The following is a 17,101-nucleotide window of genomic DNA, read 5'->3' as shown; positions in this document are numbered from 1 at the left end:
TCGAGCATCTGCAGATTTATGACACGGACGATTTTTTGTTATGTCGCGTTTTTTAATTAATGATTCTACCGATTCTGCCATGATTTTCGCGTAAATTGAATTCGTTTACTAAAATTTGGACTTGAGAAAGGAGAGGAATAATAGCGATCTACTTAAATTATGTGTATAGATTTACAGTAAATTGAGTTGCGACGCAAAAATTCCATTCGGGCACTGTTTTATACTTGAAAGAAGTAAGGTTATGAAAACTGAATTTTTATATTATATACTGCACTCGAGCACTGTTTTATATTTCAAAGGAATAAATACAGCATGATAGTCATAAAGCGCAGCATTATGTTGCTAGAGTAGCTATTGCATGGAAAAGTAAAACAAAATTCAAAGAAGGATTTGAAAAAACCTAAAATGTCTAAAATGTGGAAATACGAACTCGCCGATGCAGTAGAGAGTAGAATACTCGACAGCTGCTCGACGAGTAGTAGTATATAGTAGCACAAGATTCAACGCGACTATCCTTTTTCAAGTAAAATAAACACGCACACACGCACAAAGAAAACTATTTCCCGAAATTTTATCGTCGAAGAGAAGTATGTTACTTTACTAATGCCGTGACAAAAAAGGAACAGTCACCGAACTTGGAAAAATAAGTTTTTATTTAAACCAAACTTTCCCGAAGAAAAAGAACAATAACTCTTCATCACGAGCATCCTAAACCGACACACCGTACCCCCCTCCTCAGCCCGACGACGAAGCTCCAACGACCCCAGCCGGCTATGGCGAAGAGTTCGAGCCCATTACGATTTATCTCCGGCGCGGCTGCTCGCTCAGCCGAACGCGTCTTCATCGCGGCGTTTTTACGGCCATCGGTCATATAAAACAGCCCGCGATCGGCGCGACGCTATGTAGCCTGGCGCAGCCGTTTGTCTGGGAGGGTCAGTGCCGATGACCGGACGCGCGTCGCCAAAGACCGAGAAAGCAAGCGCAGGGGGTATATATCGAATCGATTCGTTCGTTCGTCTTCGAACGGTGCGACGGGATGTCATCCGGCGGCTCGTGAGGTAATCGCGATGACGATGCTTGGCTGTTGTGTACTTGTTGATTAGAGCGATTGATCGTGTATTATGCGATATGACGAAAGAATTTTTGCGCTAGAAAAAAAACCGCCGACATTCACAAGCACGGAAATTCCCGCATAAATTTCATTTCCCGTACGCACGCATACTTTGTCCAATTCAGAAGCAACAGAGATCCTTTGAGCTGGCTTCGCTGGTGGAGCCTTCAATCTCAGGTGCAGCGCAACAGCATCTTGTATACATATGAAAGAGCGCGAAAAACAAAACACAACAGAGACGGCGCAAAACGCCCCACAATAGGGCAGGAAGTATTCCGCAAACAGTGGCAAAGGCTTATACTGGCATACGTACATAGTCGTGTATACACACAGACATTCTGCGCACAAAGCGCGAGAAAATTAGAACTTTTTCCTTTTGCGCGCGCGCGCGTACAGCTCTCTCTCTCTCTCTCTCTCTCTCTCTCTCTCTCTCTCTCTCTCTCTCTCTCTCTGCCTTTGTGAAGAGAGCTGTTGAGAAAAATCTGCGTTCTTTTACGACTCGCTCCGGATGCATGCGGGTGCGCAAGCTGCGGTAGCGTATTTTGTGTGTCGTTCTCCCTCCGGCAATATCCTCTCCCTTTCCTGCCGCTCGAGCTCGCATATACTTTATGCCTCCGGATAATGGTCTCTATAGCCTCGTGTCGACGCAGGGGCAAGTTCGAGGAATTTATCGCGCGAAAGGGTGGGATAAAAACGACGCCGGCGCGTTCGTTGGTAGCGCAAGCTCAAGCTCGCGAAGTGCTTTGGAGTGGCCACTTGCGTATTAAAAGTTATTGTTTTATGGAGGCTTGACGTTCACTCTCTTTCTCTCTCAGTCGCTGCTGGTGCGGAATTTTTTTTCGTATCTTTGCGCAGCCTCGTTTTTTCACAGCATCGAGACCATTGTAGAATGATGATGTATACGTGGCAGAGCTTTTTCATCGCGTTTTTAATACTCGTATATATTCTGTAAAGTCATCCTCGGGGCTCGTGGTTTTATCTCGAATCATCGCTGGAAAATTGCTTTCCCGTGTGTGCGTTTTGGGAATTTATTTGGAATATTGGATACGACAATCATCCCGTGGACTATACTGATGAAAGTTAAACAATCGATACGTCGTCTATTTCGAGAAATGTGCTGTGATTGAAGTAAAAATATTTTATGGCCGAACAAGAATAAATGTTCGTAGAAAATGAAACCAGGGCACTTCAATATTTTAGCGGATTTTTTGGTTGTCGCATTTCTCATTTTCGTCGGAAATCTTTATTCCACGATCGTCTTTCAAAATAAATTTCAGCTGCATATTTTTTTTTCGAAATTACATCTGCACATTTACAACACTGCAGGATCAGATTTCCGTTGCGAAAATATAATCACCCAATTATTCGCAAAATCTATTCAGCGGAGCACGTACTGTTCTACGGAGTTTATCACAAAGAATTCGGTCTTATGAATCGAGTCTACCCTCAACAGACGGATTACAGCATCAGATTTCGCAGAAGCTTTCAACTCAGTCCTCAGAAAATCTGATCCGATGTGCTCTCATTTTCTCCGCCGATAGCCTTGCATACCTTTTCTTTATAATGGGATGACGCGCCGCCTACATTTTCCAAGGAAAACGTCGATTGATCCTTCTCTACTCCAGCTTCAGAAGCGAATCCTTTATCCCGCGAGGCCTCGGCACTTTGATTTTCGCGGCGCATAAGGGTCGTGTAGGAGGAGAAAAAGATTTGGGAGAAGCGTATCCTATGCAGGGCTTATGTAGCTCACCGCAGCAGTGGGTGCCGAGCTTTCGCCCGGCCTGATTATGAGCCAATGGTTATATCGGCAGAGCCGCTGTCGGCTTCTACGCGATTTCAGTGCCAGGACAGTGCGGCTTGACGTAGCGGTGCTCAAAAGCGTCGAGTAAGGTTTTTGAGAGCTGCGCTATAGTGCGTTGGATTTTTTTGAAAATATATGAGAGAGCTATATTTGAAGAATATTTTTGAAAAGACATCTCAAACTTTAACTATCAGCTTTACAGTAGTGACTTGCTATAATAGCTTCGAAATTCTTTAATGGAAGGAAAATTTTCAATTCTCCTCTTCTTTGTATCTTTAGTTCTGAGATAAAAAAATGATTGACATTCTTGTCGATAGTAGTCTTTAAAAAATAAATGTATGAGTACATCATCGTCTTGTAACCCAGTGTTATTCTATTGCGACAAAAGATCCTAACAATCGCGAATGGTTTATTGGATCAAATGATGAGGTAATAAAACGCGTCGTACTAAAAACCTGCAGTTTCATTGCGATATAAAAGCTTGCTATGCTCTTTATTACTTCATAATCGTAGAATTTAATGGACAATATTTTTAATGTATTTTTTGTTATAATAACAGTTTGTAATGATTTCAGACTGAAAAAAGTTGTATGGAACTCATTTTCAACCTTAAAAAACACGTCAAACATTATATTATAGTAAAAGTTTTTTCTTGGAGCAAACAGTAGAGAGTTTGTTATTAACAATATAAAGGTTAATTAATTCGTGTAAACATGTATTAGATCATCTGCAAACATCCTTTGATGGTCGAGCTGACAATCACTCATTAGGCAACCCCCTTGGGATTACACGCTCAAAGCCGTTTCAAGTTGCTCTGAGGATATCCGCAGAAACCTGCAAACTATTGCAATTTTGATGGGGATAAAGGGAACCACGATAACAAGGATACATTCTGAAACAGTGCCTCATTATAAAATAAACAAAAGGTGTTTTCAAACAGAAAAATTAAGCGAAATACTACAGAATATGAGAAAAGTTTAAAACAAACTAAAATCTTTCAAAAATCATCGCTACTTAAAATCCAGTTGGTTATATGGACCTCTCTAAGAAGTTGGGTAAATTAAAAATGATAGCATCACTTCGAACCCATTCCTAAGTAGTTAGAATTCAGTCGTGAAAGTTGCGCGTCGAAATCCTAAACTTTAACGACCATTTGTTAAACTTTTTGGGAATGATCTTAACTGACGTCTGCGTTTGCAGTTTTCTAAACTTTTTACTGCGCCCGCTTTGCCATATCACTCGCTCACTCGAGCTAACCCTCTTAATTCGGTTATATACTTTAACCACGTCCTGCGCATCGCTCGCTTTTCCAGTTTGTCAAAACATCGACACGCCTTTGTTCTTCTTTCAAAAAATTAAGCCGCGCCAGAAGTTTAAGCTTCGCTGAAATTATCGATGATATATTCAGCATCAAGCAGAGAATATCAGAAGGATCATGCGATTTATGGCAGTAGTTTGCTGTGTACGCGTGCTTCAAAGCAAATTAATGTGAGAGCAGGGATAGAGCGAGAGGAGAGATACGAGGGGGGATGCGAGAGAGGCTTAGTACGCTGCAGTTCCCGTCTTCGAGGATGATTAAGAGCGACCGGATATCGATTTGCTGGAATCCTTCGAACAACGGCTCTCAACTTGCAGCAGGCTTCTGCTTTCTTTTCAGTCACATTTTAATCTCGCTAGCTTGCATATTAAATGCGTGTTAGATTTATGGCAGTCGAAATTGTAAATGACTCGATATCTCGTGCGTCGATCAGTGGATGCGTGGATTCGGAAAGTCGGTTTTGCCGTCAGGTCGATACAGATTCGGTTGAGCATCCCTGCTATTTACAAGATAATATCGGCTCTGGCCGCGATTTAATGAAGCATAATACGAATGTCACATTTGCATGAATCGAGATTAACTAATTTATGATATATCCAACGTTTTCCCGGCTAAATTCTCTTGAGGTTTAATAATGTACAGCCTTGCCTGGAAATATTTGATTATACATATTCGCGTGAATTATTGCAACAAACTCACGTGTAAATATTTTACAAATTCATGGATATTTCTAAATCTGTCGAATAAATGATGTATTAAAATATATATGTTCTTATCTGTCCAAACATAACATACATTTCGTTGTATTTGATTGCAGGTCATATTGGTGCCGCACAGCCATACAGATCCAGGATGGTTGAAAACGTTTGAACAGTACTTCCACAGTGCCACTCGAAGCATTTTAAACAATATGGTTACAAAACTGCAGCAGTGGCAGAACATGACGTTTATATGGAGCGAAGTTTCTTTTTTGTCGCTATGGTGGGAAAGGTAAGCGTTTTAATTTGATTAGTTTTTTGATGCCATCTAATAACTTTGGCAAGCAAAGTCTGCTGTAGAAATTCAGTAAATTGTTTGATCTACATACGTGATATTATATATACAGATATGTTTCGGATATGATGAAACACGAAGTTATACATAGTAAAACAATTTATGATTTGCTTTAAATGTTCACATATGGATATATTTAGCGAGCAATAGCTAATTAAAACTGATATTATTATTATGGGGTATGAAAATTGTGCATACCAATGAATTGATTTCATCAAAATCAAGGGTCATTGAAAATCAAACCGGTATTCAAACAAATATACGCACGCCGTTATTCTAATCAAGGCCTCTTCACTGTCATCCCTCATCGGATTCCAACTCACCTCTATTGTGTATGATGGTTCATTTTAGAACTTCACAAACTCGGAGCACAGTTCCCACACACGTTTTCGATTTCTTCTTTATTTAATTATCAATGAACCCTTTCAATGTACTTTTTCCGAAAATGTTTTTGTACAAACAAAGTTGAAAAAATATTCATTAATTATTTAACAAAATTCATTTTGCCAACGCTAAAAGTATGTCTATGTGAAGATGCTTATGCAATATATTATATTTCAGTGCTCATCCAACTAAGAAGATGATAGTAAAGAGATTGGTGAAAGAAGGTCGATTAGAAATGACGACGGGTGGATGGGTGATGACCGACGAGGCAACGTCCCACATTTATGCCATGTTGGATCAGCTAATTGAAGGTAAATGGAGATATATAATTTTATTCCAATTTACTACATTCTATTTATTCGGGTCATATCAAATTCATCCTTTGTTATTTTTGGTATATTCGTATCTGTATAGCTTCAATAATTAATTTGAAACTATAGCTTCAGAGAAAATTATTCTTTTATCGATTACACCAATTCGCTTTTCGTAGAAAAATTGATTCTACCCGAACACGGACACTTTTTGTTGGATGATTGCTATTTTTGCACAACAAATCGGAACTAATAACGTACGCGAGCCTGATGTGCATTATAAAACTGAATCCTCTTCGGTTTTTCAAAGAGCGCATGCTCTGTCTCATTCGACAACTCTTGACACAGTTGAAGCACTGCAGCGACGTGCACCGACTTTTTTCATCGCAGGATACACGCGACAAACGCATTCGTTATGCAGCGCGTCAAGCACACACGTGGTCGGTGTCAACGGAACATGAAAAAAGAGGCTGACGCACGTCGAACACTCTCTTTCGGTGCAACGCACCGCTTCAGCTCTGACGCAGTGTCAATGCTGCTAGCCTTTGCTCGCTTGGTACGTCGTAAAATTAAATAACTGACTGACGTCAAATTTTCATCTCCATAGATCGTGACGTGCTACCTATTAAAATACACTCGTTACGCGCGACCCGGTTAGGTAATAGGTAAAGCTTTTTAGCTTTAATAATGAAAATTATTATATTTCGTGTAGATGCTGTTCATTTACCCTCTAACTCCTATAATATTGCTGAGCATCTGGTAGTCAAGCGCTTTTACCGAAGGCCTATATAGACGTATGAATAAAAAGATCAAATCTCGCACGATACTGGCCTCAGGGCAGACCATTTCAAACGCTCGCTAGTCGTGCTGCTCTCATATCTAATGCAATTCAAACCTAAGGGCGAGCGAGAGACGGCTCTCGAGCCCTTCCTCTTTCTCATTTGCATGGGAATGGCGAATACTGCGTACGGCAACTCTCACGCACTTCACTCGAGCAGTGCACTTTCGAATGAGCACGTGCGCTGGATAATACAGGGCTGCATCAGTGATTGCAACTCGCAAATGTGTCGCCTGCGCGGAAGTGTTGTTTTTCTGCTAGATGATACTGTCGGTGACATGCGGATTCTAAGAATTTTTCCAGCTTGGAGTGAAGTATTCCATTCACATGTGATTTCGAAGCTATTCGATTATTGATTATTGATACCCATCATCGTAGTTAAAAACGTTCTATATGAACTCGTTTCGCTAAAGAAATAGAAAAATACATGAACTAAAATGTATCTCGCATAGAAGTGTATATAGTGGCAGGTATTCGTCATCGCAGGTGCAACCTAAAAATTGATATTTTCGACGACTGACCTTTTTCGAAGAGATATCGCTTTTCCCTTGCACGTGAAGTAATAAACTGTTTACCCAACAAAAATGCCACAGCGAGAGCTGAAAATAATTCAATTAAAAATTCCAACTCAGCGTTGAAAGATGCCACAAAACGTAGACGTTTTGCGAATGTTTCAAAACCAAAAACAAACCAAAACCGAATTAATAATGCACGATTATTTCCAACCTCGCGCTCCTCCTATATTTCTCTCACATCGCCCATCAAACCCTATACGGAACATTTGATCCTCAATCAATTTATTTTTACTCGCTGTAACACGTGCTGTGCGCATAAAAAGAAAGCGCAGCGCATCGGGGTGTATGCAAAAATAGTCATGAATGCGCCGTAGCCCCGCGGCATTGCATACTTCCACCTTTATTCCACACCCCGCAGCGTGTACGTAAACAAACTACGCATGCTGCGAACCTCCCCCTCACCCACGCACACAGCGTATAAAACGCAAATTTGAGTTTCGCAAGATCACGCGGAAAATGCAAATAAGAGAGCGCTCCAGCGCGGTGTGTAACGCTCGCACGCGTGTGCTTGCATATGCATGCGTTGCTCTCTCGCGGGAGAGAGAGAGAGAGAGAGTGAGAGAGAGAACAAACCAAGAGCGCATCACACGGTTCTCAGCCTATTTTCCGAATTCAAATCCAGTGGGTGGCCGGTGCACAATTTCCACGCGGCCGCGAAAGATGCGAGCGCAGAGAGAGATAGAGAGAGAGAGAAATAGAGAGAAAGTGCACAGGAATTCGACGGGGCGAATTGGAGTGTTTCGATTAGTGGTTATGCACCGCGGGACAGCTGCCCGATCGACGGAATTTCAAAACAACGGCGGACGCGCATATGCGGGCGCGCCTGGCATTCTCCGCGCGGCAAAACGAGCAAGTCGGCAAAAGTGATTTATTATTCGCTCTGCCCTGTGCGCCACGTATGCGTTACGCGTGACGCGTGTTTTCTTTCAGTTTTTAAAATTTCGGAACGAGATTTTACTGCGAATTGAATTCGAAAACGCGAAAGGTTCGAATTTTGGGATGAAAAGCGCTTTTGTTGAAATTCCGAGGATAAAACATCGTGCACAGGATACGCACAGAGCTTTAAAGCTCAGCTTTGACGTTAAAAGGGGACTTTGACGGACGCTATCTTTGAATGTCGTTTAACCGAGCCGAGTTATGTTTATAAAGTTTAGAAAAGTGCATCAAAGTCTCTTGGCTTTTCTCTCCGGATGAAAGCCGGGAAAAGATCAAACGCGTCAAAGCCGAAAGCACCGACTAATGGCACGAATTCAAATGATTTTTGGGGACGTTTTCGCTGAAACGGAATTAAGCTGACTGAGCATCATCTCTAAACTAATGTTCAAGAGCTCATTTTTTCACAACTATAATTTTCGCGAAACGCGGTAAACGTGCAAAATTTAACCTCGTTATAGCTGCTACAAAAATGTAATCACCCGAAATTTTTTACGAGCAGCCCAATTAAAAGTAACATCTTTTTTTTCACAGAAAACATACGCGGTTGAAATTCTGCCGAGTTACAAACAATAAACACACGAAACACGTACCGCGCAGCGGTGTGTACAAGTCTCTCTTTGTTTAATTGTTTCTCAACGTCTTATATGCTTCTCCACCCTCTTTTTCATTCGCGCTGCGTTCGTTCTCGATTTCGTCTTCCGTCGGCGCAGAACTTGAAAATAGGTATGTAGTTTCTCTCGCTCGTAATTTTCTATTTCTCGCAGACAGGCAGACGCGACCACTTCTGCGCTGAATCCAATTATCGGGGACGCGAGAGCGCGAGGAAAAAATACGCCGGATTAGCGAAGCTTCTCGCGCGTTTATTGCGGTTCGTCGATCGGATCATGCAAATCGACGCCGCGCCAGCTCGATATGACGTATCGCAGTGCGAATAGAGTATGCGGAGCTGGGGCCGGGGAATCCCGGACATTATCATTTTGCGCGCTGATTGGTTTTTATTTCGGCCAAAGAGATTTGTTAGGCGAATCGGATTTTCGAGCGACTCGGGCATTGTTTGGCTTACGAATGACTCTGTCGATTGTTTCGACATTCGTCATTGCTAAGAGAATCGATCACTGTAATATCCCCGTGCGTTTATTATTTCGAATTATTTATTATTGCAGACAGTTCGTACTAATAGGTTATACGACACCCAATTGAAACACCTCATTTCAATACAAAGCTTCATCGCAGTAAATTAAAAGCTCCTCGAAAGCTCTAACTCGACTTGACACTCTCATCTGCGCGTTTTGAAAGGGAAGACCCGCTCGTTTGAATAAGTAGTCTAATGAAATAGTTCAGGAAGAAAGCGCAAATGTCTGAAACGAGCGCACAAAAGAATTACCGGCTCAAAGTTAAAAGGAGCGACGCTTTCCTCTCGTGAAGTGACTACACTAGGGGACTGCGCGCGCAAGAGAAAGAAAAAAAAAGGAAATCAACAACAATGCAGAGGATGGAAGAAGGAAGACGGAGAGGGGACAGCGACGTAATTGTAGATATCCAGGGCGGTAATTAAAATCTCCGTAGCCGGTTTTGCAGTACAGCAGCGGACGGCGGCGGCGGCAGAGTAAACCACTTTCAGTGGCTGCCCGTCCCGGGACAATGTTGAACATTTTTCAAGCAAAATCCCCTTTGTCGCCACGATCGCGAGCAAACGCGACGCATATATTCTGCCCCGACGCAGACAAAGCGAGAAAGGGCAGCGGGAAAATAAAGAGTGCCGCCACGGCTGCAACGCGATCGGCGCAAATGGAAAGAATTGAAAAAGACGGAGCGAGAGCGGGAAATTCCGAAAGAGGGGGAAAAAAGCAGGCGCGGGCAAAATGAAATAATAAGAGCAAAATGAGAGTGGCCACTAAGCTGAATGGAAAGGAGAGAGAGAGAGAGAGAGAGAGAGAGAGAGAGAGAGAGAGAGGAGTAGCCGGAAGACTGCGGGGTCGGCGGAAAAAAGGAGAGGCACGAGAGGAAAATAGGAAATAGGAGACGCGCGGCGTTGGAAAAAAGAAGCGAAGAGAGCTCGGAAGCAGAAAGTGGAAAGACATAGGGTTCGGGACAACAAACGGGAGGCCGGGGATGACAGAGGAAAAAGAACGAAGGGAAAGCAAGAGAGAGTAAGTAAGCGGAAGAGAAAACGAGCGAGCAGGCTTGCGGACAACGTGCTTCGTCCATTTGTTTATTTATTTCTCCGAGTGGAATTAATTAGGTGTCGAGTTTTCGCGTACGACGATTTGTTTCGCCGGAGCTCCAGCTCCACTCCTCGTTTCTTGATTGTCGTCGTCGACGTCGGCGGTGGCGGCGGCGGCAGCAGCATTGGTATTTTTCTCTCATTCGCGCTCCCGAGACAAAGCTGATTTATTAAATCTTGCTGCAGTTTTAATTAACATTGTGCTTCGCATTCGCTATCCCTACCAGCGGTATAATTTTCAATTCCGATACAACGACGCTCGCGCTTACTTTTTCCCCACTCGTTCTACACTCGTTTTCCTCAAGAACTTTTGTACTTACGCGCCGCCCTGCAAGGCTTCTTTAATTGATCCGTATTATACAGGTACGATTCTGAGTTTTCTCTGCGCAGCGAACGTTTAATTTGCGAGGAGTTATAGAGGCTGGGTGTATTTAAATGTGTTTCGTTAATTATCTGGATATTATTGTGGCGTGCAATGTTTATTTTCGTTATCATCAAGACTTGGTATACAGTAATTTTAATGTACGAATTGTATATTAGTTAATATTGGTGCATCATTGATCACAGTTTGTATCGGTAAATCGATCGATGCATAATTTGAAAAAAAACTGTTGAATGAGGTCACTGCAGAGATAAGTGATGGACAGAACAAAAGAAAATCATTAAATTTTTAATGATAAAGTATTTCTGAGCTTCTATAAATGCACTAGAAGCTAACCATGTACACAGCAATCTATTCTTTCTAAGATCATAGTAAATTAAGTCAAGCATAGCAACCCACCCGTTTCCCTCGTAGTCCTTCTTTATACAATTATTAACCTTAAAAAGTGAAAATATGATAACAAGAGGTGCATTCCGTTGTTGTCGCGAGATTCTTAACCTTTCAAATAAAAAATTATCGCGGTATCTCATAACAGATCAGTTTTTGGACTAGATTCTTACTCACAACTCACCGCTTGAACTCTTTGAGTTTCTAGCCAGCAATGATAGATGGCGTATAGACGCGAGAGAGAAACAATTACAAAACTGTGAGTGGTTTCGAAACAATAATGTACCTATAGTTTTCTCTCTCTCTCTCTCCCTCTCTCTCTCTCTCCCTCTCTCTCTCTCTCTCTCTCTCTCTCTCTCTCTCTCTCTCTCTCTCTCTCAACAGATCGGATTTGATAACATTTATGACTTGTTTATTCGATCTAAAGAGGTTATGTTATGACGGTTAATGCGTTTATGCCTCTGATTATTAAATCACACCGTCATAAGACTAACACCTTTTTATTTTCATAACTAGTCTAAAAATAAGAAGCCTGGAAACTTTTAGCAAACCAAGGGTCTACTCATTCAAAATTAAATAACTAAAAAGTCGTTATAATACTAGTTTAATTTTTTAACGACATCGACGCATAAATAGCCGAACGGAATGGCAAGCGCAAGAGAAAATAAGGCCGTAGCCGACGAGAATTGCTTTCCTTCCGCGTCTGCAGTGGCACGTCGTCTTCGGCTTGATTAGAAATGTACCGCTCGTGCAGGGAAGGAGAAAAAGCGCAGGGCCTTGCGTGCAGCAGCAGCGCGACCCACTTTTGGCGCCGGGATTGCGCCGTATACTTTATTGTTTATTTCCGAAAGGAGAAAAGCCGAGAATCGCGAGGGATTGTGGAGCCGCTGAGTGGTAACGACGACGGCGACGACGACATCGGGCTCGTGAGAAAAGCGGCTCTCACGGGGTTTAAGTTCAAGGGGAATTGGACGGCGAAAACAATTCAAGTTTTCGGAGCCAGGCCACCCCGGACGCCTGCTATAATTAAATCACGAGGACAACGTCTCTTTCTTCGAACGAATTAATTGTTTTTTTTGTTCTTTTCGCGGAGCTCGAGTTTTTATTGCGTCATTCCTGCGAATGGGTATTTACGATCGACGATTTCATTATTTCTCGAGAAGACTTGCTCCGTGTGCCAGTGCCGTGCGAGAGCTCTCGATTTGGCAACTGGATCGATTGCTTTTAATTTTCCACGATGACCATTAGGTCGAATCGCGCGATTTTTTTCAACGATTATCGTCGAAACGTTGCAATTTTTCCGTTCCACTCGTTACGATCGAATCCTCTTATACACTCCATTCAACAAATGTCGGACGCTGCAGCAACGAACGAATAATCCAGTCCAAAAGATTCCTACGTATACTTGGCGAAAAATCCAAATCTTCGAAAAATTTCCGAAACTCCGAACAAACAGGCTCCTAAATTTACGAGCGCGTCCCCTGTAATAAATAACGATTACCCATCGCAGCGCTAAAATGCTACGTGAACAGAGAATAGCCAGATAGTTGGTATATCCAAAATAACTGTGCGAGCCGCGGAGCTCGTAATTTTCAAGTTTTAAGCGGTATATGCCGACGAAGTAAATATTTCCGGCTTATGCTGTACACCCCCGTCGCACGGCATAGATCAGATTCCTGGGCGCGGCACTCCCTCACTCTTGAGCCCTGATTTTCTCGTTAAGGGCTGCTTGGCTGTTTCTCAGGAGAAGGCCAAGAGACTGCCACCGCATACACGTGTACGTATAGCCATACACTCGCGTATAACAATCCTAAGAGACACTTGGGTTAACTGCGCGATGATGTCGGCTGCTCGTCGTATATTCCCTCGTATGAACCTTAGACAATGGCTGTGGAAGCTCGAGAGCTTGCGATCTCTCGCATATCCTCGTTCTCTCGCGCAACGGCATCATCGGCGTTAATTTCGAAATGCTATTCAGGATGGCTTGCGATGCCTGTCGCTTATCGCTTGCCAGCCTCGACTGTGCAGTACTCGTCTATGAGCGCACTTGCCGCAATCAATATTGGAGAAGCTACATCACGCGTGTCGTTCATTATCGGTGTCAATTACCTCTCGTTATATTACGGAGAATCTCGTTAGCCTCTCTTTTATTCGGGTATAATTCAATTTTCTGGACGTGCGGATCGAAGGAAGCCCGCCATGATAATTCAATGAGAATACGTTAATTCCCGCTAGCTAATGAGATCCTCGGAATTTCTTCAGCCGCAAAACATTATTTATAAGAGCTGCGCGCGCGACGCTCAAAGTTGGATTAGCCAACGTATACGCGCGCGCGCGCTGCAGCAGCGGAACACTTGACGCAGCTCTACGTGTACTGCACCCACACACGTATAATAAGTATGCCCCCTCGCGTGTACCTATTCGGCAAATACTATGGGAATTACCGGCGAAAACTGTTTTAGTTCCTCGCGTTTCCTCGGCGTTCGTTCTCCCCGCACCCCCTTTCAACTTCGTTAATGCACACATGTCGCGTCTAATGAGTTATAAGCAGCTGAGTGCCAGCTGAGTATAGTTTAATGGTTTGTTCGCCCCGGCTCCCTCTCCTGTCCTTTCGCTAATAAACTTTGATTCACTCGTTTTCCGCTGTTCTCCACCCCCTACCCCCTCCTCTGCTCGGCTGCTCTGTACACGCCACGTATTTTGACTTTTCGGATTAACGATGTTTCGCTCGGAGAGGCACCGAAATTGCTAACTCTGTTTCAGCGGTGGTGGCTGCTGCTGCTGCTGCTGCTACTACTGCGCCTCTCCGCCCCTATGGACTCTCGGGCGTTAATGATTTCCGAGCTCGATGTTCATTCAAGCCTGTTCTAACATAATTCATGCAGCCTGCCGGCTTTCGTGATTTTAATTCGCTTCGAAATTGCGCACGCACTTCGCGCTAGTTCGGGAAAATACGATTTGAAATATTAATCCTTGATGTTTTTCGATGTGTTGCTAGTCGATCGCTCGACGATTATTATCGTGCGCATGTATTGCATAGCATGCACTGAGAAGATAAGATTTTTAATTTTATATATACCGACGATGCGCATAAAATAAACAATAAAACGTGAATAATGCGACGCACATTGTCTCGCCGGGTCGTAAATTAATTTTATTTTTCCAATAAAGGATAGCTATTGAATTATTTATAGATCGCCGTTATTGTCAATCGCTTTCGGAGCTAACGAACTCCAACTTGTTCAATTTTCATGCTATACCAGCTCTGCTTCATTTACGCGTCATATATTCTGACTTTCCGAATAAACGGCGCTTCGCTCGCAAAAACCACTAGTTCACTCTGTTCCAGTAGCGGCGGCAGCGCGGAGCCTTTGATTATACTTCGTATATATATGCGAAAATTTATCGATCGCGCCTCATACCCTGCAGTTTACCGCGAAATTCAAATTTGATAATAGTATCACACATTGTATTAATTGGAAATATTGCCTGAACTCGATTAAAACGACTTTAACGGCTACGATGCAGTGTAGAATCTTTTTTTATCGCAGGAGTCTGCGTTTTGTATCGCTGACAGAGTTTTTTAAAGCTTCCACATAGCCTACTCTCCCGCACGGACCGTAAAAAAGGTCCAATCCTCGCTGACTCGATCACTGGGGCTTCTCAAAGCCGATAGATTACAAGCGGGACCCAAACTACCTCCGGCAAAGCGGCATATTTCGCTTCAGTCAGCAGATCGGCGTAATAAAGCTCGAGGAGGAAAAAAAATAAAAGAAAAAGACGAGAAATAAAGAGCGCGACGAGGAGTAGCATTTTTTCGAGCCATGGCGTAGTCGTATACTAGCTCCCTTTCATCTGGCATCGGCCCCGGTGAAGCGATCGCTCGGCCGGAATCATTTCCATCGTGTGATTCGCTCGAGCGACGCGAAAGGGTACAATTTAGCAGACGCGCATCGGAGCGCATGCTCCGGCTCGTCCAGCAATCGAGCAGCAATTTCCAGCTCGATATCGCTAATGTCCCGTAATGCGTAATCGCTTAAACGTTTTTTAATTAAATCGCTCGTCGCGCGTGCGCAAGCACCGTTAGCCAGCCCAATGTTTGATGAAATCTTCTGCGAATTACTGCGATGGAGTAGTTTGCTGCGCTATCGTGTATTAGTGGATTTTAAATATCCCCGATGAATCTAATTGAGTTTCCCGAGGAGTTCCCCCACTCTCAACTTTCTCTCTCTCTCTCTCTCTCTCTCTTTCTCTCTCGCTCTCTCTCACTCGCTGATGCAATGAATCCTTGAGTTTTAATGAACATATTTTTCAGCTTTTTTCGTGAAACATTTCTGCTGATCGCGTGCTTCCGATATACTTATGCGCGAGTAAAGCTCTTTACCCGCGCGATGAATTATTTTTAAATTGAAAATTCCGAGTGTATCCAGCGACGGATTTTAATATTATTTTTAAATTTCAAAGTCGATTATTTGCGGTAAGAAAACCGCTGTTACTAGAAGAGCTTGATTAGAATTTAAAACAAACCTTCCGCCTTCGACAAAGCTCGTTTCGTTGAAAATTTCACTTGACGTTTGTCCAGTATACTATGTCATTGTGTGTGTACATAAAAGGGTCGGCGGCATATCAGCTTACACCTGCTAATCCAGTTCGCGTCGACTGAACGCTTACGAAACCGTCGGGTTGTCGGTAGCCGCGGCGGCTGCGCAAAAACGGATTTTGACCGCAGAATTTTCGGAGTCCCTCTGTGTGTTGGTTTGTATACACTCGAGGCGGCGCCGTATAGTTCAGCCAATCTCTGGACTTGCCGCTCTCGCGCCCATCCGTTTTCTCGCTCTGCTGCGGCGAAATTGATGGCGCTTGCGAATATTCCATTCGGACTCCTTTTATTTTCCCGTGTCCCCGACGCAGTCCGCCTTTAATCGCTCTGTCGGACTTAATTAAAAATGTGCTTTTTTACCCTCCGGACCGACTAAACCTGCGGTGGGAGGACTTTTTCACGAATACTGCTTTGTTGAATTTTCTTCGCGTTTGAAAGTTTAATTTACATGCGTAGTTAGTAATCTCGGTGGAAATATTATGCAAAACTCTATGATTGGATTGTACGGATTAACTGAAAAATCTGCTGAGCCGTAAAAAACGTGAAAAATGTTCATCGACCAAACACGACTTATCGAATCAAGTAATCAGACGTACTTACCATCTTCAACTGAGCCATAAAGTTTTCCATTATTTACACGCTGCAGCCGGTAACTCACTTTACACTTATTACCCTGAGGCCAGTCAGCAGCACCATAGCCCTTGCTACGCGAATAAAATCAAATTAAGAGCTCGCTCAGCCAGCGAAAGAACGAAAAAAAGACGTAAAGGGAAAGAAAAGAAAAAGAAAGGAGAAGATAGGACAAAGAAAAGATCCTCAGGTGCGCAGCGCGTGCGCGCGTGCGAATTAAAATATTCGTCGGATGAAAAATACCACGGTTACGGAACGTTTTTCTCCTGCGCTATTTCGCATAATTCGCAGCGGCGTATAATTGAAATCGCCCCGTATTGTCCGCTTTTATTATTTCGGAGCCCGCTGTCTGGACGACTTCTGCGCACGCTCGTACAACGACGAGCGCGAAAGAACTATTTCAGGTGATGACACAACGCGCTTGAGTTTCGAAGTTTTTCTTCACGTTGAATAAGCGAATTGACGTTTAAATATTCACCTGTATATATTTAACTTTAAGTCTGGACGTTTGTATGTGACGTACGTGAGTGTGTACCGATCAAGCGATATCA

The 17,101-nt window shown here is 43.2% G+C and overlaps 1 protein-coding gene across 3 annotated transcripts in view; it reads left to right on the top strand.

Moving 5' to 3' along the window:
- LOC100118809 (alpha-mannosidase 2) overlaps window positions 1-17,101 on the top strand; it is a 258,498-nt gene that overhangs the window by 227,193 nt on the left and 14,204 nt on the right. For all 3 annotated transcript variants that reach the window (XM_031921366.2, XM_031921364.1, XM_031921365.1), the window contains 2 exons: window positions 5,048-5,220; window positions 5,845-5,978. In XM_031921366.2, coding sequence (XP_031777226.1) covers window positions 5,048-5,220; window positions 5,845-5,978 — 307 coding nt within the window. The remainder of the gene's footprint in view (window positions 1-5,047; window positions 5,221-5,844; window positions 5,979-17,101) is intronic.

This window comes from Nasonia vitripennis, chromosome 1 (assembly GCF_009193385.2).
Source record: "Nasonia vitripennis strain AsymCx chromosome 1, Nvit_psr_1.1, whole genome shotgun sequence".
Lineage (NCBI taxonomy): Eukaryota > Metazoa > Arthropoda > Insecta > Hymenoptera > Pteromalidae > Nasonia > Nasonia vitripennis.
Note: the sequence above shows the minus strand (reverse complement) of the source record. Positions and strands in the feature narration are given on the sequence as shown.